General features: G+C 38.4%; 1 protein-coding gene across 1 annotated transcript in view; it reads right to left on the minus strand.

Annotated features, from left to right (window-relative positions):
- The window catches only part of RNF213 (ring finger protein 213), a gene marked incomplete in the record, with an annotated part of 2,890,576 nt that overhangs the window by 1,771,833 nt on the left and 1,091,343 nt on the right, over nucleotides 1-27,400 (minus strand). The window contains 2 exon segments of the mRNA XM_044069632.1: nucleotides 3,990-4,243; nucleotides 4,478-4,660. Of these exon segments, the coding sequence (XP_043925567.1) occupies nucleotides 3,990-4,243; nucleotides 4,478-4,660 (437 nt within the window).

A 27,400-nucleotide genomic window follows, 5' to 3' on the forward strand; every position in this document is an offset into this window, starting at 1 on the left:
CTGTTGAAACATGGTTAGCCAACGCCCATCTAATCCTGAACCCAAACAAAACTAAATTATTACTCTTCCAACCTAACAAAACATCTATCTCATGCCCACCATTTAACATAATAGCCAAAGTCAATACTGTCATCTACCCAACAATCTATACAAAGCGTCTTGGAGTGGAACTACACAACCTAAAATTTGACTTACATGTCTCCCTAACAATAAAAAAGTCCATAAGAAACTTGAGCAAAACCAAGAAAAAAATGGAATTGCTCGATGAGAGTTTAATAAAGACAAGTAAATCCACAAAAAACGAATGTCAGACAGTATCAAATAAGCGCTTTCGTTTGGCTCCTGCCAAACTTTTTCAAACAGTTTACACATCATTTCCTGCTGATTAAATAATTTTAGTCGGTGATGTAAGCAATTAAAACCATTTGAAATATTAAAGAGGCAGCGTGCCTACTTTAAAGAACCTTTAAAAACAATACTAACAAAGCAATGTTTTACAATCAAAGCAATTTTAGTGTATGTGCCAAACAGAAGGTCAATAAATATTTGCACAAACAATACATACATGTGTGTGCATAATAACTGCATATTAAACTGCCTAGAAATATAAGAAATGCACACAAAGGAACAGCGTGTAATGTGCGCTCACAAATCCAACCCCATATACAAAGATGTCAAAGAATATTTGAGATGTGTAAAATATGTATAACATAATACAGTATGTATGTGTGAATGGGAATAAACGTCTCTTGTATCAACTTACAAATTAATAATGAATAATATATAATAATGTACAATATGTAATGAATTTTATATGACTAGTAATAATGATTATAATCTTATAAAAAGTTGTATATGAAATGTTAAATTGACTTCTCCACTAATCTAATGCTAGCGATAATAAACTTGTATAAAATGCTAGACCAATATTCACAAAGCTCTATTACTAACCTCTAAATAATCATAGATTAAAATAGATTAAAATTGTGTTTGTTAGTTCATTCCATATGTGGTATTCACAGTGTCAACTATAAAATGTGTGTATGTTTATAAATTACACTCAATACCAACCAAACCAAAAGTCAAGTATGTTTTCTTGGTTTGACTCCAAAAAATAATAAAACGTAGCAAAATGATTAGTAATAATGACAAATATATTTAAAAATACACAATAAGATAGTAGTAATAAATAAATAAATGAACTGATGATCTGTGAGATTTGAATTGATGTAAAACGTGTGTATGCATGTGTATATGCACATATGATCAATTTTAAAATAAGGTAAACTATCTGGCATGAAATACTTATTGTGTGTAGTGCTAAATCCATGTAAATAAATAAATAATTAAATAAATAAGTAGTAGTAAAAACAGTTTTGTATCTCACTAATGATTTTAACTTACCCTGGCCAATTATTTGCATTCAATCTTAGTTACCACTCAAGCTCACATCTTTCTAGTAATAATTGCCACGTACCACCTCTAATGTCTACTTCAGGACATCCAATACTACAAACCTAAAATTGTGAGATGTGTTTGTGCTAATGTGTTTGGCTAAAGCATTTAATTTGTTTCCATCTCTTATAGCCCTTATGTGTTCACCAACACGTTCTTTAAATTTTCTTTCTGTTTTACCTATGTAAAACGAGGTGCAATTATTAAATAAGGCACAATAAACAACTTTTTCAGTGTTACAACAAGCTTTGTCTTTTAAACAAATATTAATGTTGTTTATCATCAATTTGTTTCAAATACATAGTTACAGTATTTGCATCTACCACATCTAAAAGTTTTACCATATTTTGCTTTGTACGTGTTTTCCAAGTGTTTTTTCAAATTCATACCTTTTTTATACACTATAGATGGAGTGTTGTCAAAATGAGAATGTAATGATGCATCCGCCTTAATAAGCTGCCAATTCTTCTTTAAAAAGTTATTTATAAAACCACTATCAGAATTAAAAGTGGTAATAAAGCTCTTAGTAAAGTGTTGAACTCCTTGTTTGATGTTTCAATGTTAGTTTGAGTCATTGTTGTTTGAATATTGGTGTCATTGTCCAAATTTCCTACATTTAAACTTAATGTATTAGATGTAGTTTTTACTACCTGATTTAATAAAGGTATGAAATGCAAGTTGTCTCTTTTATAAACTACTTCATTCATAATATTATGTATTAATTTCTCAGGATAACCTCTGTTTTTAAACATATCACACAGGTTGAAACATTCCAACTATGAAATCATCTCTTTTACTAATCATTCTAGAGGCCCTAACAAATTGGCCTTTTAAAACTGCTCTTTTCTGAGTATAAGGATGGCAGCTGTTAAAGTGCAAAAAACGGTTACTATACATTTCTTTTCTATATATTTTAGATGTAAGCTCTCCTTTCGTAATGTCCTTTTCTAATAGTACATCTAAATAAGATATAGAGGTGGAGTTGGTGGTAGCTGTAAATTTTAAAAAAGTGGTTGTTGAGTTAATGTATTTTAAAAATTCTTCTAATTTCTCATGGTTACCATCCCACAAAATAAATATGTCATCCAAAAAGCGTAAATAAATTTTACAAAAATTAAAAAATGTTGAATTAAAAATGTACGTTTTCTCCCATGTGTACATTACTATATTGGCATAAAGGCCTCCGCACGGAGACCGCATGGCCACTCCTTCACTTTGTAAGTAAATATTATTGTTAAAAATTATAAAATTGTTCCTTAAAATAATGTCTATAAGTTGATCAAACAAATTAATTCTAGTTTGGTTTAAACCCTTTTCATACAAAAATAAATTAAACCAGTCAATACCAACATCATGTGGGATAACAGAATATAAATCTTTGACATCAATGGTAACAAATAGGTCACTCACATTATATTCAGTAGAACCAATTATTGACAAAAAATCCCATGAATTTCTCAAGAAATGTTTTTCAGTATATATATATATATATATATATATATATATATATATATATATACCTTTTTAAATGATCAATAAATTTTGCTATAGGATTTGTAGTGGACCCCTGTGCATCCACAATTGGTCTAAAAGGGGGGTTTATTTAAATCTTTGTGAATTTTAGGCACTCCAAATATAGTTGGAGTCCTGGGGTGACAAATGTTCAAATAATTAAATTCATCTATATCTATGTGTCCTTCAATGAATAGGTCGCAGATGATGCCTCTAATACATCTATAAGCTGTATTTAGTTCATTAAGTGAACTCAACGTGTATGTGTTGCTGTTTAATATTTTTTCTAGTTCTATATTATAGTCATGAGTATTAAATATCATCCCACCCCCCCTTGTCTGGTTTAATGAATCTAATGTTTTTTGCCTCCTTTAACATATTTAAAGTGCTATATTCGTTTCTTGTTAAATTGTAATTCTTGTTCTTGTAACTGTGTTTCAAGAGCATGAAAATCAAGTTCACACATTCTTTCGAATGTATCCAATGTAGGATGAAGAGGTGGATTAAAAGAACTAGAGGCATATAATGGTTTCATTACTGGCTCATTGTTGTGAAATAATAAGCCTAAATTTAATTTTCTAACAAATATTTTCAAGTCAATTATAGAAGACACTGTGTTCACATTCTTTTACTTGGAATGAACGTTTGACCTCGTGAAAATAAGTCACAAATGTTATAATCAAAAGTAAAGTCCGAATAATTGTACACAGTGAAATCACCAGTAGTGTTAATGTACTTAATAGGTTTCTTGTTGAACGACATATCGCACACTAATGTCCCCTCCACTGACCCCTGTTGTTGTTTTGCCCTCTGGAAAAAGTTCCACGTATGTAGGTTTGATTCTGTGGTCCCCAATTTTTCTGATTTTGATGTTGAAAAGTTTGTTGGCGTTGTATTAATCTTTCGGATCTCCGGAGGGGTGGAAACATATCTGTCTCTAAAAAAGTGTTCTCCTCGAATTCACTCTCATCATCCATGGTGTTTAAGTTGAAGTTATTGCTGTTGTTACTGTTTCCACTAACATTACGTGTTAATTTCACTCCCCATTGTTGAGACAAAGGGGGTGCAGGGTACGCTGTGCCTTGTCCATAAGAATTAATATCACGTTCTAATTTTTTGAATTTTCTATCTTTTATGGTCTTCATATTTTCATCGATAGATTTAAAAATTCGGTGATAGTCAAAGTCATTGTTAGTGAAGGCTGAATCATTTTTTACTACTAAATTCAGTTCATTGGCTTTTTCTGTTAATAATTCAATAGTCTTTTTATTATCACCTATAACCAAATTCATATAATCCATACCAAATTTATCAAATAGTTTAATTAAATCTATGTGTAATGGTGAATTAGCCACAAGTCCTGTAGGAAATCTCCACACACGTAATCCCTTTGGAACAATGTTTTTCTTAATGCATTCATAAAAATAGTTGTTATCCATTTGCAATTTTTTAATTTTAAGAAGAACGTAGTCTAAGTCACATAATTTGTCATTAAATTACTTTTGCATACCTGTAGTAGTCTTCGTAGTCGTGGAAAAAACATAATTGTTATTTAACCACAAAGAAATTTCATTGTTCCTATTTGTGTTTGAGTCAACTGAAGTAGATGGTTGTTCATTTTCTCCTACACTGATGCGACTATCAAGTGGTGAATGACTCATATTTTGTCCGTTAGAATCAGTCCCGTTAATGTCTACAAAGGGATTGAAATGAAGGGTTAAATTTGAACCTTGCGATAAAGTACGCTGCTCCAAACGATCAATTATGTCCGTTAACTTCTCTATAAGCTGTGTCAAACTGCACAAAATGCTTTCAGATGCTGTTTCAACCGCCAACTCAGCCATGTCCGAACCACAAACCAAGACAATGAGAGTAAAAGCAAACGAACCAAAGCAAAACCAAGAAAAAACGGACTTGCTCGACGAGAGTTTAATAAAGACAAGTACATCCACAAAAAACGAATGTCAGACAGTATCAAATAAGCGCTTTCGTTTGGCTCTTGCCAAACTTTTTCAAACAGTTTACACATCACTTCCTGCTGATTAAATAATTTTAGTCAGTGATGTAAGCAATTAAAACCATTCTAAATATTAAAGAGGCAGCAACAATTTATACAAAGCGTCTTGGAGTGGAACTACACAACCTAAAATTTGACTTACATGTCTCCCTAACAATAAAAAAGTCCATAAGAAACTTGGAAGTCTATATAGGCACAAAACATTCCTGACCAAAATGGCCAACATTACATTAGCTCAAACCCATCTGCTCTCCACTCTCCTATATGCCTCTCCAATTTTAACTAATCTTAGGAAAACTGCCCTAAGCTAGAAGCATGTTATAATAAAATTGCTACGTTTGCACCTGACTGCGAAAATAGAACACATCATTGTACAGCTTTAAGGATACTAGACTGGCTTGAATTTTCCAACATTATTCTTTACAACCAATTCTCTCTAACTCAGAAAATCGTAACACAACCAACCAGAATCCCTGCACTACAAAATCTCATCCTTCCTTGCAGTTCCAGCAGATCACTTCACTGTAACTATAAGAACTTACTCACAGTTTCCAAGGCCAACAACACTGCAAGAGAATCTTTATTTTCCAGCTAAATACTACAAACCCATCTCCTGGGGATAACCGCAGACAACAACCTTAGCTATGACGACCATATTAACACTACCATAAAGTCTGTCAACAAAAAACTAGGTTCCCTTTATAGAATCAAACCCTTCCTTACACCAACAGCCAAAACCACTATTGCCCAGACCCACCTGATCTCTACCCTGTTCTATGCTTCTGCCATTTATACCAATCTTTCTAAAAACAACCTTAACAAACTTGTTACTAGCTATAACAACATAGCCAGATTCACCTCTGGCAACCCTTTCAGAACCCACCACTGTCTCAACCTCAAACAATTGGGATGGTTAGAACTGCAGCACCAACTTCTCTGTCATCAACTTACTATAACCCAAAAGATATTTTACCACCCTAATAATACCCCAATCCTCACTAATCTGACTACCCCTTACAAAAACCTTACAACTCTTCACTCAGCTAATAAGCTTCTAGTTTCCACTATTAAATCTAACAACAAAGCTGGGGACTCACTTTTCATTAACACCGTGGGAAAAGCCTGGAACCAGCTTCCAAGTGAACTTTCTACTCTCTCTTTCACACATCTTTTTAAAAAAACATCTTAAAGAATATCTTAAAACTCACTGGCTTTGTCCCTGCACAAACCCTGACTGATTATCCCCTTTACCCATCTTGCTCTCCCTTTACTTCACTTCTCTACTGTACTATGTTGCCTACCTGTACTAACAATTAAGCTAACCTCAAACCAAGAAGTAATATGATCTCTGTCCTAGTACAAAAAAAAAATTAAAACCTCTGCTTTTTCCCCTCTCAAATATTGTTTATTTTCTGTATTTGATCTTAGTTTATTCCCCACTAAATGACTCTGTACACATTATTTTCTCTCAAATATTATCTGTATTTAATCACAGCTTAATCCCACTAAATGACACCGTACACATTTATCTTAACTACAATCTATATTTTATATTAATATTGTATAATAAGTTACTGCCTACGCTTGGAGCTTTTCTCCCCGGGCCTCTACTGAAAAAGGACATGTATCCAGTTAGACTAGCCCGGTCAACAAATGTAAAATAAATAAATAAAATAAAATAATAAATATCTCGTATACAGAACTCCCTTCCTCACTCCATTCTCTCAATCTTGTCCACCAACCACTTTAAGCCATCACGTAAAGCTCATTGAAAAAAATAAGTGTATGTTCCTGTACTAGCCCCTCATGAATGCTCTAATACATCACACAGTATACCCCAACCATATCCAACTTCTTCCCATGTTTAATCTTTTATTCCTACCTGCCTGTCAACCTTGTATCTTGACATACGTCATACTTTATAAATTGTACTAGCTAAGTTCAAAGCCTAGGTTTTGTTGTCATGATGTAACAAATTTGTATTTTCTTATGTATACTACATTTTGTTTACTTTATTGATTATTGTAATTCGTGTATTAAAATGTACTCTTACTCATAGAACTTTTCTCCCAGGGCCTCTGTTGAAAAAAGATCTGTATCCAGTTGGACTTTCCCAGTAAACAGATGTTAAATAAATAAATAAATAAAATAATGCCTCTTGGTGCTACCACTGATTTGGGAAACTGCTCCTATATGGGACAGTAATGCTCAATTTTGAAAAGTGCATATAGTTTTTGTGTGTTTGCTGAAAGTTAAAAGTCATTGAGGAGTCTTAAAAATATATGCAGTCCTTTGCTTCTTGAGTTCTTTTATCAAAGAGAAGAATCTGGGAAAATGTGAAACAGGTTCAATTAGAGAAGTGAAAAAGCAACTGCATACAAGAGCAGCCTGCCAAACATTATCAGATACAGGTAAGCTACAAGTTGGAAATATATATTCAAAAGTACTGTCATACATGACATGTAGAAATAATACTATCAGAATTGTATTAAGTAGTGCAGGGTGCAGATACATACATATACAAATATTTCAAGCACAGACATTAATGCCCTTCTAGCTTGCCTATATACCAAAACACTTGTTCCCATAATAAGTACCCAGGCCGTTCTTAAAAATATCTAAACTAGTACTTGCTTTAATGTAATTTGGTAGTCTGTTCCATGTGTCAGCTACTCTATCAGACAGCCAATTAGTACACTTCCCATTCCTATAGAATCTCCTACATAGGTTGTCTGGTGATTCTCTACCTCTGGGAATGTCTGGGGTTAACAAAAAGTACTAGTGGTCATTAAATGCCCTAGATACCTCAACAAGATCTCCTGTTACATATCTGTAAAAGACACTGTACAAGTTCAGATATTTTAGTCTTTCATAATAACTTAAATTTTCATATCCATGGATACCCTTGGTATATTTCCATTGTACTCTTTCCAGTTTACTCATGCTTGTTTTCTTACAGGGTTTCTATACTGTTATTCCATACTCAAGTTTGGGTCTAATGTAACTAACAAACAATGACTTCATTATTTTTGATATCACAGACTTTATAAATCTTTTTATACAACCTATAGTTCTATAACCATCATTAACCAATTGGTTGATATGATTAGAAAAACACATAGCTGAATCTACCCATATACCCAGGTCCTTAAATAAGTCTGCAGTTTCAATCACTGTGTGCTGTATTAAATATTCACCTTTCAATTTATGCCTACCAATTCTCATAGGCTTAGTTTTTGATGTAGTTATCAGCATATTATTCTCCTGTGCCCAAATGATCAATTTAGTCAAGTTGTTTTGCAGACATGCCTTATCTGTAACACATGTAATCAGTTTACCCAATTTCAGGTCATCTACATATACACTGTAGAACACCTCAAATGAAAAAGTTAGGTCTGAAAGATACAATCTAAACAAGTAAGGGCCTACGACAAAGCCCTGAGGGACACACTCACTGTAAGCAAGGATTTTTCCTGTCTAGTTACTGTATGATACTTGCCATGTCCTATTTGTAAGCCATTCAGCTATCCATCTTATCAAGAGCACATCAATACCTAGTTGTACTAATTTATTGATTAGTGTTAGGTGTATGACCCTATACATTGCAGCACAATTTTTCATTTATAGCTGTTATTATATTGTTATACATATGTTACAGGTAGTAATATATTTGTTTTCAACATATGCATACTGATATACGGTTTCAAGTCCCAAACGATCCAGTTCTGACAATAACTTATCCAAAATTACCTTTTTCATTATTTTTCCACAACATGAAAGTAGACTTAAGGGTCTATATGACTCTGGGTTTGTCCCACTCCCCTTTCCCTTAAAAACAGGTTTAATAAGTGCACGTCTCCAGTTTTGAGGAATCTCCCCATATTTATATGACCTAGTGAATAATAGATATAATGGTACTGTAAGTTTTTGTTGAAATGTTCTCAGGTCAGTGTTACTAATTCCGTCTCCTCCCTATGCTTTGTTTGGATCCAGTTTGCACAGTTCCTTTTCAATATAATCTAATTTGATTCTAGTATCTGGGGTTACCTGTATGTCACTAGGACAACTTACCACCCCCCTTTTGTGGAGTTAAACTGTTTTGCATAAGATTTTGTAAATATATCTATAGTCTGTTGTGTCTGAGAATAAATTTTAGAATCTGCATACAGTTTATCAATTTGTGTGTGTTTAGTCCTTCCACATCATTTGTATCCATAAAAAGGTTTCCTATTATGCTGAATATCTTTATATAAATTTTCTTCAAATTTATCTTGATCTTGTCTCACACCACGCTTTATCTGTTTGTCCAGTTTATTTCAGCTTTCAAAGTTGTAGTTCGACCTCTCTTCCATTTCTTATATTTTTCGTCTCTCACCTTAATCAGATATCTGTTCTTCTAGAAATATGTCCACCTGATGTTGTATGCCTAGATCCTGATGTTAAAACATTTTTTGATTTTTTTGCAGTCAATTTGTCTTTCAAAACTTTCTGCACTCCATCTGCAGTTTTTCCACTGAACACCTCACTCCAGTTAGTTTTACATAGCGACTGTTTTGCTTCCATATAATCTGTAATTAACCTTCTGTGCATTGGCTTAGATTTCAGTTTGGAAGAATTATCTAGTAACAAATTAACATTTATAACCCCATGATCACTGCACATCAATGTTGGTAAAACTTGAGGTTGCAGTAATTTCTTTGGGAACACAAACAATGTCTAGTATGTCCCGTCCCCTGGTAGTTTTTTTAACAATCTGAAGCAGCAGTTGTTCCTGAATACACTGTGAATAATTTCCTTACGAACGCTATAGAATCAATACAATTCCAGTCTGTTTCTGGTAAAATTAAGTCCCCAGCTAATATTATTCTTCCCTCTGTGTGTTATATGCAAGAAATGTATGAATTCCTCTCGGTCATCTGCACTTGATTTTGGTGGTTTATACACTCCAACAATTGTTATATGTTCCAGGGTTGTCCTTATTGTCACAGTTACACATTCTATAGTGTTGGTGTTAGCACTGAACATGTAATAATCACAGGTCTCATACGTATCTTTAATCCCTATCATAACACCTCCAACTGATTTTTTTATTAGAATGTCTGTTTTTGTTACATTAAAAACATTTAAACACTGACAGAACTGATTTCCAGTACATTGTTCTTTAACCATGTCTCACAAACAATAACATCAATCTTGTGGGAATGTAGCAAATTTTCCAATAAAAAAAAAACATTATTATTAAAGCTCCTAGCATTAACAACCATCAGAGAGGAATACAATCTTGCTATCTGTGGGCTGTTATTTTCGACATGTCAAAAATCCTGCCTAGTGTTTGTCAAATATTGCAAAATATCTGCTACAAAAATTCTCTTCCCTGATCTAGACAAATGCACGCCATCCTGTCTGAACACGTGTGCCCAAAACAAGGCTTGGATGCTGCACACATTTCCATTTTTTTTTAAAACAGGACATTTTTTCCATGTAAGTATAATGTTACAGGAGATGCATTTAGACGGAAATAAGCATTTGAGTTTGACAGAGAAAGGATTTCAGATTAAATATTCAGCACAGTATCAAGGACAAAGAAAAATACTATGTATTGTATGAGGGGTATAGGACAAAGAAAAAATACTATGTATTGTACGAGGGGTTCTGTGTGATAAAAGAGGAAAGTAGTAAGAAAAACGTACATCTGTGATAGTAAAGGTTTATTAGCAGCGAAGGTGACTACACTGGCATGCATTTGTACTCCAAATAAAACTATTATGGAGTTTAGGAAGATTTGGAAAGACATAGTAAGCTCTGACCAGCAATATGGGTCTCCTCCTCCCACAAAACACAAATACATGCGAGAGATGCAACTATACGGCCAAACTGGAGGCTGAGCTCTCTCAACATAGGACTGGCAAGACCAGTCAGGAGGAGAAGGTTACCACACACACTATAGACCCAGTCTCACATATTACCATTACAACCTCAAATCATACACATAAACACACAAAGACATACTCGGAGGCTCTGATCAAAAATCTACCAAAACAGCAGAGGCCACCAAAGCAGACACCCAAACAGCCACCACCTCAGAACACAACACCTGCAACACATAGACCTCACAGTCAGAGTGTCAAACAGTCACAGCCCTTAAGGCCAAACACAATGCCAGACACACTAGTCATTGGTGACTCCATAGTCAGACACACTGACGTCCCGCTCACCAGACTGAGTAAGGAGAAGGTCACAGTAAGCTGCCTGTCGGGCGCTAGAATCCGCCACATAACGCAAGCACTCAGGTCTCTCAACAGCAGGTACAAATATGATTCAGTCATTGTCCACGCTGGTGTAAACGACCTGAGACGCACCTCCTTGGACTACATGAAAAGAGACATTGAGGAGCTCTCTGATTATGTAGCCCAGACAGGTATGACCCTGACCTTGAGCAGTATCCTACCTTCACCAAGAATGATGCCACAATACAGAGATAAGATGATCAGCTTTAACAATTGGCTTAAACACTGGTGTCATTCAAAGGGGATCCAGTGTCTGTCTGCCTGGGATGACATGCTGGACAAGCCACGCTGCTTCGCAAGGGACGGCTTGCACCTGTCACCCCTGGGATTCCGGATATTGGCAAAGGCTCTTGCCACTCCATAGTGCCTTTTTAGGCAAGGCTCAAATTCTAAACCTACCACCCTAGAACACAAAAAGGAAAAAAACTAAGGGTAATGCTGCTCAATGCCAGAAGTCTAAATCTCAAAATGCACGCACTCAAGGCCCTTCTCAGTATGGAGAACATCGATGTCTGTGCTGTGACAGAAACCTGGTTCAAGGCTCCTGAGAGCACCCCAGCTATCAGGTTTTACCTCATATCATGCGTTCCGGCCCCAAAATCTGGACAATACCAAGAAAGGAGGGGGGGTATCCATATTCATCAAGGACACCCACACCTCAAGACTGGTGGCAACGCACGATGCATCTGAGACCATCCAGGTGCAATTAACCATAGGCAAGACTGCTCTGCAAATTGTAGCATGTTACAGGTCACCCTCACAAACTAAGGAACCTCACATGGCCTTCCTGAAAACACTAGAGGGGATAAATGTATCACCAAACACCATCATACTAGGTGACTTCAATTACCCTAATATAGACTGGGAACACTACTCAAGCCCAAACACCCTAGCCCAAAAGTTCCTGGAATTCATAAACTCAAATGCCATGGAACAACTAGTCACCATCCCCACAAGAGGAGATAACATACTTGATCTCATCATCACGAACATGGGAGCACAATGTTCAACACCGGAGGTGTACCCTCACTGGTGAGATCAGACCACAAACTAATCTCACTGGAGGTCCTCATCCCACCCCACCTGAAATAAAAAGACCACAGTAAAGAACTTCTCAAAAGCCGACTTCACACTTCTAAAGACTAGTGTGGTCTCCTTTAAGGCCCCGAGCCGTGGAAAACAGTACTCAAGCCGCTGAATCACTTACAAATGCCTTCTACCAGCACCTGCAGGACTGCATGGATAAGGCAATCCCAAGCAAAACAAAGACTCTTTGTACCAAAGGCAAGCGTCCAGTCTGGTGGACCCCAGCCATAAACAAACTCTACAACAAAAGGAGGAAGCTACTACAAGATAGAGCAAAATCCTTAAAAGGTAAGACACCCTTGGTCACTATAAGTAAAAACTAAGAGCTCTCATAAAATCATCCAAAGCAAATTTCGAGAGAAAAATAGCTAAAGACTCAAAAGACAATCATAAGGCCTTCTTTAGCTATGTTAGAAACCTGGGAGGAAACTCCCAGATATGCTCAGAGCTAGTTCAAAATGATGTGAAGATTACTGATCCTACAGACATTGCCAACATACTGGCTGACAGGTTCAGTGCAAACTTCTCCCCTCCCCCGAAAAGGAGAGATATCTATACCAAACGATTGCAGCCCCCCAAACATCTGCAGCGCGGAAGTGAGAACTGCTCTCTCCAAAGCAAAAAACACAGCATTCATGGGACCTGATGGTGTCCCCGGCTGTGTGCTCCATGAACTCAATGAGGAATTAAACCCACAGCTAGGACAGCTGTTTAATCAAAGTCTTACCTCTGGATACGCACCCAGGAGTGGCGCACTGCAACTGTGGTACCACTTCACAAAGGCGGTGCCTCCACCGACCCTGGAAATTACCGCCCATTAGCTTGACAAGCCTTATCTGCAAAGCCATGGAGAGGATCATAATGGACCTCATAAATAAAGACATATGGAATTTGCAGACTTTGGATCCAACCCAGTTTGGCTTTGTCAAAGGCAGATCATGCCTTTTAAACTTGGTTGACTTTTTCGAAACAGTCACCAAAGCCATTGATGAGGGAAAGGCAGTCCATACAGCCTACCTCGATCTGGCTAAGGCCTTCGATACAATACCCCATTCGGGTATCATTGAAAAACTCATCAGCTTAAATGTCAACCCATACATCACAAGATGGGTTGCAAACAGGCTGAGTGACAGAACCCACAGGGTCAGAGCTGCTGGCGCCATGTCAGACTCAAAGCCTGTCACAAGTGGTGTCCCACAGGGCTCAGTCCTGGGCCCACTCTTGTTTGGCATCTACTTTTCCGAAGTACAAGCAAACACAGGAGGGTTATGGCTGACAAAGTTTGCAGATGACTGCAAACTGGGCGCCATAGTAGAAAACACATCTGACACAGATATCCTTCAGAAGGGTCTCACAGAAACGGATAACTGGTGCCAGAGCCACGGCCTAAAGTTAAATGCCAAAAATGCATAGTCATACCCTTCGGGAAAAACAAGGTTACCCCTAGCTACCAAATAGGTGGCAATCCACTGAGCACAGAAGAAGTTATCAGGGACCTGGGGACCCAGGTTGATAGTAGTCTGTCATTCGACACCCATGTAGCTAAAGTAGTTAGGAAGACCTTCTACATTGCCCACCTTATCATGAAGGGATTCTCATCTAGATCAAGGGAGGTCATAGTCTCCCTTTACTCATCACTCATCAGACCAATGATTGAGTACAATGCCCCATTCGGAATGTATCTGACCCGACACTTGCAGCAGCTGGAGAGGCCACAAAAGTTCCTCACCAAAAGGATAAAGGGTCTCAAAAATCTGTCCTATGCTGCCCGACTGAAAGAACTCCAGCTCTATTCAGTCACTACCGCTTGCTCAGAGGTGACCTTTGCCTAACATACAAGGCCATGTCAAACCCAGATTTGATGAATATGCTTCACCTCAAAAATCTAGATCCATCAGAGCCACAAGGGCGGAGACTTAAACCTTGACACGGCTATTAATAGGACGTGCTGGAGGGATAGATTCATCACCCAAAGACTCCCTATGCTGTGGAACAAAATCCCGGTACATGTGAGGCAGAGCACCTCGCTGGCCTTGTTCAAGAGAAATCTTGACCAATGGATGGGAGATCGCAGATATACCCCAGGGATTACCTCAGTGTCACTGCTCGACAGAGGCACAGCAAAATAATGGGTATAGTTCCCCATACTAAAGGGGTGGCGTAAGCCACAAAACGATGGGCTAGGCTTGTAAATGCCCTCGGGCAGATAGCCTAGTATGAACCTATGAACCTATGAACCTATCGGTAACCTCATTTGTGGTAGTGAGGATGTAGAACGGTGATCAAGAAAGGAAATTTTAACAAAATAAAAGAGAATTTTAAAGACGTATATGAGAATATCTCGTATGGACAATGTGAATTGAAGAGCATGATTTCAAACATAATTTACATATTATTCCCCAAGACACAACCGGTCTAGTTTTGATAGAAATTATATGTCATAACAGCATGTGCAAGTCACTGAATGCTTTGAGACTAATTCAACAGCTAACAAATCATGCACCAATAAAAATAAGACACAGATAAAGATAATTATGTAAAAATGAGACACTTGTACCCTCCTACTTATTTGTTAAAAAAAAAAAAAAAAGAGAAATTTAAGGAATGGATAGTAGACAGGATTCAAGAACTTTTAGAGAAGATAGAAATTATTTCAGTATGGATAAATAATGAACAGGATAAAATGAAGATAGAGTTCAAAAATGTGATGGAAATAAGCGAGAAAGAAGTAAAAGGAATTATTTAGAGGGGCTGACAAAAGTTAATGTTCTGTAGAAGGAGGAGAATCAAACAGAGTAAGGTGAGAGCCAATGTAGAGTGTTAAGGGAAAATAATATGCACAAGTTCAGAGGATTTGCTGTTAAGTAGCTGTTTTGATAACAAGTGTAGAGTTGAAAACCTTTTTAGAATAATTATCTAGGCAACAGAAAGTAGAAAGAATTGTAGCCAAAAGTGGGCAGCTTATGACAAAAATAAATACATAAGAGAGTTTCTTTTCTAGGTATTAGAGATATTTAAGAAATTTTATGAGCATTTATAAAAGCACAGGAATGGGGAAACCAAGAAAGGGCACAAATAGAAATATACATGGAACTCTTATTTACAAAGTTAGAGGAAGATTAGGGCCAACACTTCACAGCTAACACAGGCAGAGACGAGATAAAATCCTTGATATATAAACAATGTATTACTGAAGTCTCTCCAGGAAAAGCATTCCTGTGGAAACTTGGAAGATAGGAGGGAAGAGAGTCACAGAGATCTAGAATGTTTTAACATTTCTATAAAAGGATGGCTACTAGTACCTTTGAAGAAAGCTGTGGTGACTGTGTTACTCAAGAATAAAGATCCTTCAGATTCATCTTCATGTAGATCCACTTCAATTTTAAATGATGTGTATAAAAAGTATTTGTGTGTATATTAGCTAAGAGAATGGCAAATCTGATCCTGGGAACTATTACTTATTAGCCTGACGAGCCTGATCTGCAAGGCCATGGAACGTATCAACATGGAACTCAAACAAAGATATTGGTAACCTGTGGATCCCTCCCAGTTCGGATTTGTGAAAGGCAGATCATGCCTTCTAAACCTGATCGATTTATTTGAGGCAGTCACCAAAGCCGTAGATGAGGGTAAGGTGGTTCACACAGCCTATCTTGACCGCGCCAAGGCTTTCGACACCATCCCCCATTCAGGAATTATAGCTAAACTCACTAAATTAGGTATAAATCTCTATGTCACGAGATGGGTTGCCAAGTGGCCCACTGACAGAACCCACACTGTAAAAGTTGCACACTCCAAATCGGACCTCAAACCAGTGACAACTGGAATACCACAGGTTTCAGTCCTGGGACCACTCCTGTTTGGTATCTACTTCTCTGAAGTACAGGCTAACACAGAAGGCCTCTGGCTAACAAAGTTCACAGATGACTGCAAACTAGGAACCATAGTTGAGTCCCCAAATGATGTGGAAATCCTACAGAAGGGCCTCGCTGAGACAGATGCCTGGTGTCAGAGCCAGGGCCTCAAGCTCAACACCAAAAAGTGCACTGTCATCCCCTTTGGTAAAAACTCTGTACCCATGAACTACTACATAGCCAGCAGTCTACTTAACACCGAATGTGTGATGAGACCTTGGGACCCAGGTGGACAGTAGACAGTCCTTTGATAGTCACATTGCCACAGTAGTCAGGAGGTCCTTCGACGTGGCACACCTCATCATAAAACGGTTCTCATCCAGGAAAAAAGAGGTCATTGTTCCCCTTTACTTGACACTCATTAGACCCATTAAAGAGTACAACACCCCTTTTGTAATGTACCTCACAAGACATCTGCAGCAGCTGGAAAGGCCACATAAGTACCTCACAAAGAGGATTACTGGCCTCAAACAGATGCTCTACACTGTCTCAAAAAACTCCAGCTTTACTCCATAGCATATCGCCTACTCTGAGGTGATCTCTACCTAACATATAAAGCTATGTCAAACCCAGAGCTGTTGGACATGCTACACCTAAAGAAATCCCAATCCCTCCGAGCTACATGCTCTAGGGACCTAAACCTTGTCACCACAATAAACAGGACATGATGGAGGGATATATTCCTGTCACAGAGACTCCCATACTCTGAAACAGGCTACCCATCTATGTCAAGCAAAGTTCTTCATTAGCACTCTTCAAGAAAAATCTTGATGAGTGGATGGGAAATAGGAAATACACCCCGGGGATCACTTCTGTGTCTCTGCTCGACAGTGGTACAAGAAAACAACTTTCTAGGGTGTCGTAAGCCAGGGAACCTTGTTGGCTAGGCTTACGTAGGCCCTCGGGCTGATAGCCTAGTACCTACCTACGAACCTATGAAATGTGCTATCAAAGTTAATAGATGTAGATCAAAATGGTTTTGTGAAGTGGAGGCAACCATTTGACAACATTAATAGAACAATGATGATCCAGACAGAAGAGTACAAGTAAACACTGCATTTGTTGGTGGGTCTTGACGGACTCAACAGATATGGCTGGGATTTTATGAGAAGGGCAATGGTACCACTTGTGTTCCCTGACAGAACAATAGGATTAGTAAGGAAGCTATATGAAGGGTCGGAGGGTTCCTCTCTGAAAAGTTGTGTCTGAGCAGAGGAACCATGCAGGGATTGCCCTCTTTCCCCACTCTTGTTAAATTTATATTTAGAGCCATTTGCAAAGAAAATAAGAAGTTCACAAATTAAAGGATACAACTGGTACAGTACTCAAGAAAAGTTAGCTTCTCTATAGATCACATTATTCTGTACTTGATACATCCTGAAAAAAGATATATTGGTGTTGTTGAACATTTCAAACTAATTTCAAGCTTTTTTAAGATATAAAAATGAAAAAAGCAAAACAAAGGCTGCAGTGGTAAACGATGTACCCATGCATGATATGGTTCAGCAAACCCTACACCTAAAGCAACACAATATAAAAAATTGTTATGGCAGCTAAGGATAAGTAGGAAGACACTAAACAAAAGAGAGAGTAAAAATGAGAAAATGGAATATCCTGATTATGGACATGGATAGTACAATACAAGCAGTGAAAATGTTTTTAATCCACTTAGTCTCAGATATATTATACATGTATAAATCGGGTACCATTTTATCAACCAGAGAAGGTATGAGTGATAATTAATAAAGAGATGAAGGAAAGAGGGCAAACATCATGTGGGATTAGCTAATTCTTCTTACAGAACAAAGTCATTTAGGGTTGCCTGATTTAAAGTTGTACTTTAAAAACGTATTTAAGGTTCATATACAGAACATCAGCAGAAGATTATAAAGCAAAGTGGAAAAGTATGATGAAGAAAGAGGGGAGAACTCAAGTGATAAAGGAAGATCGGGATTCAACGTGCAAGTTCTTACATAAAATAACTATAAGGAGCATTATATTCAACCAGAAGCAGGAAGTATTCTAAGTAAGCAAGCCAGTGCGGGAACAAAGAATGGAGATTTTACCAATGTATATATGCTATACAAATAGTATAGCATTCATTTTATTTGTGTACTTCATCTTCTCAAGTTTCATCTGACAATGAATTATGGAAGCTGAGTGGAGAGTCCCAGTCAAAATAAGCATAATATACAAATAAAAAAATAAATCACCCAAAATGTGTTGCCTTAATAATGCTTTAAAAGGACTCTGAAAATCTTCTGCATGCTCTCCCTCCCAGTATGTGTATTCAAATCCCAATAAGGCATCTTATTTTACTTCTCTCTGAATATGGCCTATAATTCCTGTTTTTTCAAAGGTGACAATCCAACAGGTGTTCTGGAAGGAAAACTGTCATGCATATTCACAAATATCCAATACAAGACTGAGATGCAATATTTGCAAAGCTGAGCTGACAGTAAGACATGGCGAGATTACATTCAATGAAAAGAAGGGTAGATAGGGGAAATGCAGGGCTAATACAAACAAAAGAGGTAGAATCCAACAAAAAAGTATCCGAGAGGTGATATCAGATGTTCTAAAGTTAATCAGTCATATGGAGTAATGTATGCAGCTCTGGAGACCATCTCTAAAAAAATCAATACAACTGGAGGCAGTCCAGAATAAAGCAACTAAAACAATGCAGACCCAACAACAAAAGCTGTAAAAAGTGAGAATAAAGAAACTTAATGTATACTCCGGAAGGAAGGAATGGGTAGGATAAGAGAGAAAACATAAAAAGAATCTATAAAATCTATCTAGTATAGCATTGTTGCTCACAAAAGTACACATGCAAGATAAAAAATAAATAAATAAATACTGTACGTAATGTTAAGGATGCATTTTTTTTTATACTGACAGCAGATGCATGGAACACCCGGAGTAAGAGCATCATGGTTCCATAAAGTTGGGAAAAATTCAAAACAACGCATGGAATAAAAATCTGGCAATTCTAGTGAGGGTAAGAAAATGCAGACTGTTAACTGACTAAGGATGAACTACACTGATGCAATCTTCTTTATCTTGTATTATATACTGTACTTTATGCCTATCTGTAATACTTTTTTATAGTATGCTGCATTAGTTTGAACTATCTAGGTACATTCTGAACTGTGAGTTCTGAAAACTGATGCAGAACTACAAGGAAGGCCTTAGCAGGAGTGTGTGTTAAGGGAATATCTAATGCTGACATACCCTTTATAACATTATCCAGAATCCTGTTAAATCCTGTTGAAGGCCTTGACATATAGCTCACTCATTTAAGGCAACTATGGATGTCATTTGCTAAATTCCTAATGCTTTTTCTGTAATGCTAAACTCTCCTTGTCCATATACCAGGCAACACTGAGGTTTTATTTTCACACTTGTACTGGCTTATGTGCTCTAGCACAAACTTTTAACAATCAGATCACAGACTATTCTTACAGGCTTTTTCTGGATCATTCTGCGTACTCTAATTCATTAATCATTTGTAACTTCTCCTACAGTTGTATGACTGTCTACTACAAATGTCTGAGTCCCAGGGACTTGTGTGTCTTGTAGCTGGCAGCTTGCACAACTACTTAAAACAGAATCCCTTTTGAAAAACATCTCCCTCTTTTTTGCCCTTTTTCATAACCTCTCATCCTTTCTTACTTTTTTCCGTATGAATAACATACTTGCTGGCAGCAGACTGACACTGTATACTAGTATAACCTCCATTTTCTTTGCCATTCACTCAATTTTCATTTCAGACATTCTAAGCACTGGCCTCATCCCAGCTGAATGGAAAAAGTTCACTGTTACCCCCTTGCACAAAGGTGGCGCTTTCACTGACCCCAGGAACTAGAGATCTATTACCCTAACTAGCCTCATCTGCACGGTCATGAAGAGAATCATCATGGACCTCATCAGCAAAGATATTGGTAACCTCCAAACACTTGACCCTACTTAATCTGGATCTGTCAAAGGGAGATCATGCCTGTTAAACCTGGTGGACTTCAAGACAGTCACCAAGACCAAGACTTTTGACACTATCCCCCATTTAGGCATAATTGACAAACTCACACAGCTAGGTATCAACCTGTATATAATTAGATGGGTCATTGACCGGCTCACTGATAGAACCCATATAGTAAAAATAGAGGAATCCACCTCCAACAGCAGAACTGTAACCAGTGGTATTCCACAGGGATCCGTCCCGGGACCTCAACTGCTTGGAATCTATTTCTCTGAAGTGCAAGTTAAAACTAAAGGTCTGCGACTGACAAAGTTTGCTGATGACTGCAAAGTGGGAGGGGTCACAGAATCTCCAAACAATGTCAACATCCTACAAGTGGGTCTTACCAAACAAATGACTGGTGCCAAAGTAATGGCCTTAAACTCAATGCAAAAAATGTATCATCATCACTTTTGGCAAGAGTGATGTTCCTGCTAACTACCACATCAATAACAACACCCTTAGCATGCACTCAGTACTGAGAGACCTGGGCACGCAGGTTGACAGCAACCTTACCTTTGATCACCATGTCTCCATAGTGGTAAGAAGGCCAATCTACATTGCTCATCTCATAAGTAAGGGCATTGCCTCCAGAAAAAAAGAAGTTATAACTTCCCTATACTCTTCCCAAATCCAGCCAATAATTGAGTACAATGAGTACAATGCCCCTTTTGGTAAGTACCTTTCCAAGCACCTGCAGCAACTGGAGAGACCGCAAAGGTTCCTCACATGGAAAATTCAAGGTCTTCAGCATCTGTCCGATGAGAATCGCCTGAAATCATTGTCGTTTTATTCTGTTTCATACCAACTACTCAGAGGCAATATCTGCCTTACAAGGCAATCTTTGACCATGCTTTATTGGAAATGCTGCATATGCATAAGTCAAATGCTACAACGCATGGGTTACTCGCTCTAATGGCCTTAACCTGGTATGTGATATTAACAGAACCTGCTGAAGGGACAGATTTGTCTCCCAGAGGTTACCACACCTTTGGAACAGACTCCGGCTTCATGCCAAACAGAGCACCTCATTGGCCCTCTTCAAACACAATCTGGACGATTGGATGGGTAACCGTAAATTTACCCCAGGGGTTCCACCTATGACCCTCTTGCACAGGGGTGATAGGTGCTGATCGTGGAAATAAGGGTAAAACTTTGCTAGGCTTGTAAGGGCTCTAGGGTCATTAGCCTAATAATATCCTATGATCCTATGATGATCTTAGTTATAGGGCACTCCATATGAAAATATACTGTAGCACCCCTCATCAGGCTGAGTAAGGAGAGGGTCACTATTAGTTGCCTACTATGTGCCACAATTCACCACATCACACATGCACTCAAGCCCTTGCACCACAAGTACACATACGACACAGTCATAGTAGACATGGGAGCAAACAACGTGTGGCATACCTCCATGGACAACATGAAGAGAGACATGATGGGGCTTTTGGAATATATGGCTGAGGCAGATATGAACCTAGCTTTGAGTTGTATTTTAGTCAACAAGAATGATGCTGCAATATAAACAAAAGATTATTGAAATGGCTTAGCTTCTGGTGTCATTTGGAATGGGGGGGTCCAATATATATAAACCTAGGAGAAAATGGCAGACAATCCTAGTTGCTTTGGCGGGGATGACCTGCACCTATCTCCACAAGGCATTAGTATGTTTGCAAAAACCTTATCCATCTCCACAGTAACCTTTTTAAGCAATATCAGACTTCAAAAGTTTCCGACTTGACAAAACAATAACCAAACATGAAGTTACTGCTGTTCAAAGCTGGCAGCCTCAGCAAGAAACATCACTCCCTATGGGCGCTCCTTAACCAGGAATGCATCAACATATGTACGGTCATGAAGATCTGGTTCAGGTCCATTGAGAGCACCCCATCAGTGAAAGGTTTCAACACATACAATATATTCAGGACCATTATACTAGATTAAGGCACTAATGGCACCAGTGTCTCACAATTTGTAAAACAAAATATCACCTCCACGCTTGTTAGTCAGGATAATGACCTCAAACTCCTCCACATCCAATCTACCATTAACAAAATCCTTTATCACATCATAGCCAGCTATAAGAATCCACACCTCCTACTTGACTAATATGGAGTCCCGATGCATTTGGCCAAACACCATTCTTCTAGGAAAATTCAGATACCCCTCCATCAACTGAGAGATTTATGCATTCCTTAACATATATGCCAGAAGACTTCTGGACTTCATAAATACAAACACTCTAGACCAGTTAGTCTGCATCTCAATAAGGAGAGACAAAAACCTGAATTCGTCCTCACCAATATGAGACAACTTTTTCCCCACCAGATGTAGCTTTCTCCCTCATCAAACTGGACCATAAATCAATACCATTCACTATGGGATCGAAATCATAAGCAAACTGAAATACTTTGGAATTCAGAGATTAAAGCAAAGGCTAACCTATGAAAACTGAGTGATGCCCTGGCTAAATTCAACTCCCCCCTCCAACCTGACAACCCCACTGCTTATGTGGAATACTTTACCACCATATTCTATGCACTTATCAAAAGCTGCAAAGATGAATCTGCCCTCCTCCAAAGCAAATACAATGCCAAATTTAAAAATAAACCGCTATGGTGGAACCCAAATATAAACATGCTCTCCAACAAAAGAAAAAATATTGTATGCAATAATAAATATAACTATCAATATTTCAACAATGCTCTGGCTAAACTTAACAAGGAGCTCTTGTGTCTAATCAAATCAACTAATGTTAGATAAGAAGGAAAAATAGCCACCCAAGCAAAAGACAACCACAAAAGCCTTCTTTAATAATATTAGAAACCGCAGAACTGCACAGTGCTAAAAGTAAATTATATCACATATTTAGATCCTGAGGACATCCAATATTTGTATACAAAATGGGTAGAAATTTAAAAATCAAATTTGAAAGCCATAGGTTTAGATAGGGAACAGTCAAGAATACCAACACAAACAATAAGTAACTTGCTACTAGGAAGTGTGGAGTATGTAATTACTGTTGTCATATTTTAATAATAACAGACTTCCAGTTAAGTATAAGGGAAGACCTTTATGATTATCAACAATCGCCAATTGTGCTACACCTGAAGTGGTTTATAATAACTGTATGCCAGGATTTCCACGGTTATTGTATAGGTAACACTGAATGCCCACTGGGAAAAATGATATGTGAACTTTTATATGATTTTATGAAAGCATGCACCAATAATGCTCTGTAGAGACACACTCTTCAGTGCATGGTGAAAATGAACATTTAATAAAGTTTTCAGTGCTAGAAAGAGTGTTAAAAATTAAAGAGGGGGCTGGGAAAACCTGACTGAGTTTAAAGAAGTTTTATGCAACTCAGATTGTATGCTATTGCAGTCCCCTTGTCTTAATGACCATGGTTTAATTAGAAGTGGCCTTAGGTTGTAAGCAGCTAAATAACTACTACTATTAGTAGCTTTGTTCAGCTATATGATGAGTACAATTACAACCTGTATTCTACTTAGTTGTCTTTTGTTTCCCAATTTGAGTGAGCTGACATTTAATATTTTATGTATATACTTATGTTTATTTATGTATTAATTCATGCACTGTTTGGGGAGCAGATTAACTGGTCCAGAGTATTTGTATTTATAAAGTCCAGAAATCTCCTAGCATAAGATGTATAAATCTCCCAGCTGAGAAAATAGGACATATTTCTATACTCAAATTAATAATGAAATACTACAGTACTGATAGTGTCATGACAGGAGTGGTGCATTCAAGCAGTGGGTGTTAGTAAAAAATGACATTAAAACATAGCAGGTAATGTGAAGGTATTCTGAGATGTAAACAAAACAGTTATGAATACTGCCTATATTTTCATAAAGAATAGTTGTGTAAAATCTTACCATAACCATAGATGTCCTTCTCTTACATGTTGCAGTATTCTTGGTGTGGGATTTCCTGCCTTCAGGCGACCTGTATGTTGGCTCCTATACAAAAGCTTCAGCTTGGCTGTTGCAGCTACATGGGACGTCACATGGAGGGCCATAAACCAGGTACCCCATGTGTGACGTCTGCAAGCACAATCCTCAGAACTTGAAGCTAAGCAGATAAAGTAGATGGCTCAACAGAATAGGCTGCCAAAGGTGACACATATAATGCCCTGGGTCTCTTCTGTAATGGAGAGAGGCATCAGGGATCAGTTAGACTGATAGAGTCAGTGAGGGGGAATGGTGGGTGGGAAGGAATACTGCAACAATGAAGAGAAGGACATCTATGGTTATGGTAAGATTTTACACAACTATTCTGTGTCTTTATATTCCTATGTTGCAATATTCTTGGTGCGGGAGAGTACCACAGCTTAGTTTGATGAAAGGATGGCGGATGCAGAGGATGATTTCACAAAGCCTTGTAGGATTGCCCTGGCAAATCCTCTGCGTGCTTTGGAAATTTGGTCCAGTTTGTAATGTTTGGTGAAAGTGTGTATAGTGGACCATGTAGCTGCTTCCATAATGGAAGCTGTGTCCATGCCTTTTTGGAAGGCCTTGGAAGTGGCCACTGCTCTTGTGGAGTGTGCCTTAACCCCAAATGAAGTTTTTTTTTTCTGTGGTATGAGTAGCAGAAAACGATTGCTTTCTAATCCAGGATGCAATGGTCTGTTTTGGTGACTGCCTTGCCCAATGCCCTGGGGTGAAAAGATACAAAGAATTGTTTGGATTTCCTAATGTCTTTAGTCTTGTCCAGGTAAAATCACAGTTGTCTGTGGACATCCAGGGAGTGGAGTATCTTCTCTCCTTGGTTAGAGGGAGAGGGGAAAAATTGGTTAGCTGAATAGATTGATTTAGAGATAAGTCATTGACTACCTTGGGCATGAAGGAATGGTTAAGTTCTCAGAGTGACCCTGTCCCTATGAAAAATGGTGTAAGGTAAGCATGCCATTAAGGCTTGTAGCTCGGAAACCCTTCTGACAGAGGTAATAGCTGCTAACAGTACTGTTTTCCCAGCGCAAATCTGTAGAGAGGCTGTATTAGCTGGTTCAAAGGGGGGCTGGGTGAGTTTTTCCAGTATGAAGTTCAGGTCCCATGGAGGAGGGATAGGCTTCTTAGGTGGTATGATGTGTAAGACACCCTTAAGGAAGAGTTTCACATGTAGCCTGGCTAACGAGAGGATATAGAGGTAAGCAGGCTGATAATGCGGAGAGGTGCATTTTCACTGATGAATAGGAAAGTCCACCCTTTATAAGTTGACACATATATGAGAGAACGAGGGGGTGTCAGCCTCATAAGTGTCCCTTTCCTGTCCCAGACACCACTGAGTAAATCTTTCCCATTTAGCAAGGTATGATTTTCTAGTAGTGGGTTTCCTGGCCTCCCTCAAGACTGATTGCATGTCCTCTGAATAGTGGTGTCTGAATGGGGTTAGTAATTTATCACCCACAGAGTCAGGGACAGCATTTGCAAGTGTGGGTGTAGGAGAGTTCCTTTGTCTTGTGTCAGAAGGTCCACCTTGTGGGGTAACTTGCAGAGATTGCCCTTGGCTAAATTGTATAGAAAGGGGAACCAGTGCTGCCTTTGCCAGTAGGGAGTCACTAGCAAGATTTTTGGTTTGTCCTTCCTGACTTTCAGAAGGACTTTCTGAATCAGAGGGAAGAGGGGAATGCGTACAGGAACTTTCCCTCCCAGTTGAAACCAAAGGCTTCTACTCTCCAGGTTTGGGGGGAGTAAGTCTTTGTGTAGAAGTTCTGCAGTTGCCTGTTCTAGGGGGAGACAAACAGGTCCTACTTGTGGAGTGCCCCTCTGGTGGACTATGTCTAGGAAAACCGTCCTGTCCAGCATCCATTCATGTTGTGGAGAGGATGTTTTGCTCAGGAGGTCTGCTTGCTTGTTTTCCATGAAGGGATGTAGCTGGCTTGCAGAGATATGTTGTGCTAGGATGCAAGGTCCCAAATTAGTAGGGCTAGCCTGCATAAATGGTATGCCTTGGTACCTCCCTGTTTATTGATGTACCACATTACAGTGGTATTGTCCATCACTATCAGAAGAGGACCTGGTAGCAGTAGGGGAAGGAAGGTTTGCAGAGCTAAAAGAACTGCTGTCATCTCCTTTACACTGATGCGTCTGGTTTTATGTAAGAGTGCAAGGTGGCTCTCCAACCTGAGTCTGAAGCATCTGTATGCAATATTTGTGTGGGTTTGGGGGGGGGATGCAGTGGAAGGCCCAGGTTTAGTTGTACTTGTTTGATACAGCAAATTATTTCATTCTTTAAATCCCCCCGGGAACTTCCGCCCCATTAGGCTGACGAGCCTGGTCTGCAAGACCATGGAACATATTATCATAGAACTTATAAACAAAGACATTGGTAATCTCCAAACTCTGGACTCCACCCAGTTCGGGTTTGTAAAAGGCAGATCATGTCTCCTAAACTTGACAGACTTCTTTGAAGCAGTCACCAAAGCCATAGACGAGGGTAAGGTGGTTCACACAGCCTACCTAGATCTTGCCAAGGCTTTCAACACCATCCCCCACTCTGGAATTATAGATAAACTCACTAAACTAGGTATAAATCTCTATGTCACAAGATGGGTTGCCAACTGGCTCACTGACAGAACCCACACTGTGAAAGTAGCAGACTCCAAATCCGACATCAGACCAGTGACAAGTGGAGTACCACAGTGTTCACTCCTGGGTCCTCTACTGTTTGGTATCTACTTCTCTGAAGTGTAGGCTAAAACAGATGGCTTTTGGCTAACGAAGTTCGCAGATGACTGCAAACTAGGAGCCATAATTCAAACTCCTAATGATGTGGACATCCTACAAAAGGGCATCACTGAGACAGATGCCTGGTGTCAAAGCCATAGCCTCAAGCTCAATGCCAAACAGTGCATTGTCATCCCCTTTGGTAAAAACTTTGTACCCGTGAACTACCACATAGGCAGAAGTAAACTTAACACCAAAAGTGTGATGAGACCTTGGGACACAGATGGACAGTAGTCTCTCCTTTGATAATCACATTGCCACAGTAGTCAGGAAATCCTTCTATGTGGCACACTTCATCACAAAAGGTTTCTCATCCAGGAAAAAAAGAGGTCATTGTTCCCCTCTACTCGTCACTCATTAGA

This window comes from Protopterus annectens, chromosome 4.part0 (assembly GCF_019279795.1).
Source record: "Protopterus annectens isolate FY-2018-M chromosome 4.part0, PAN1.0, whole genome shotgun sequence".
In the NCBI taxonomy this organism is placed as follows: domain Eukaryota; kingdom Metazoa; phylum Chordata; order Ceratodontiformes; family Protopteridae; genus Protopterus; species Protopterus annectens.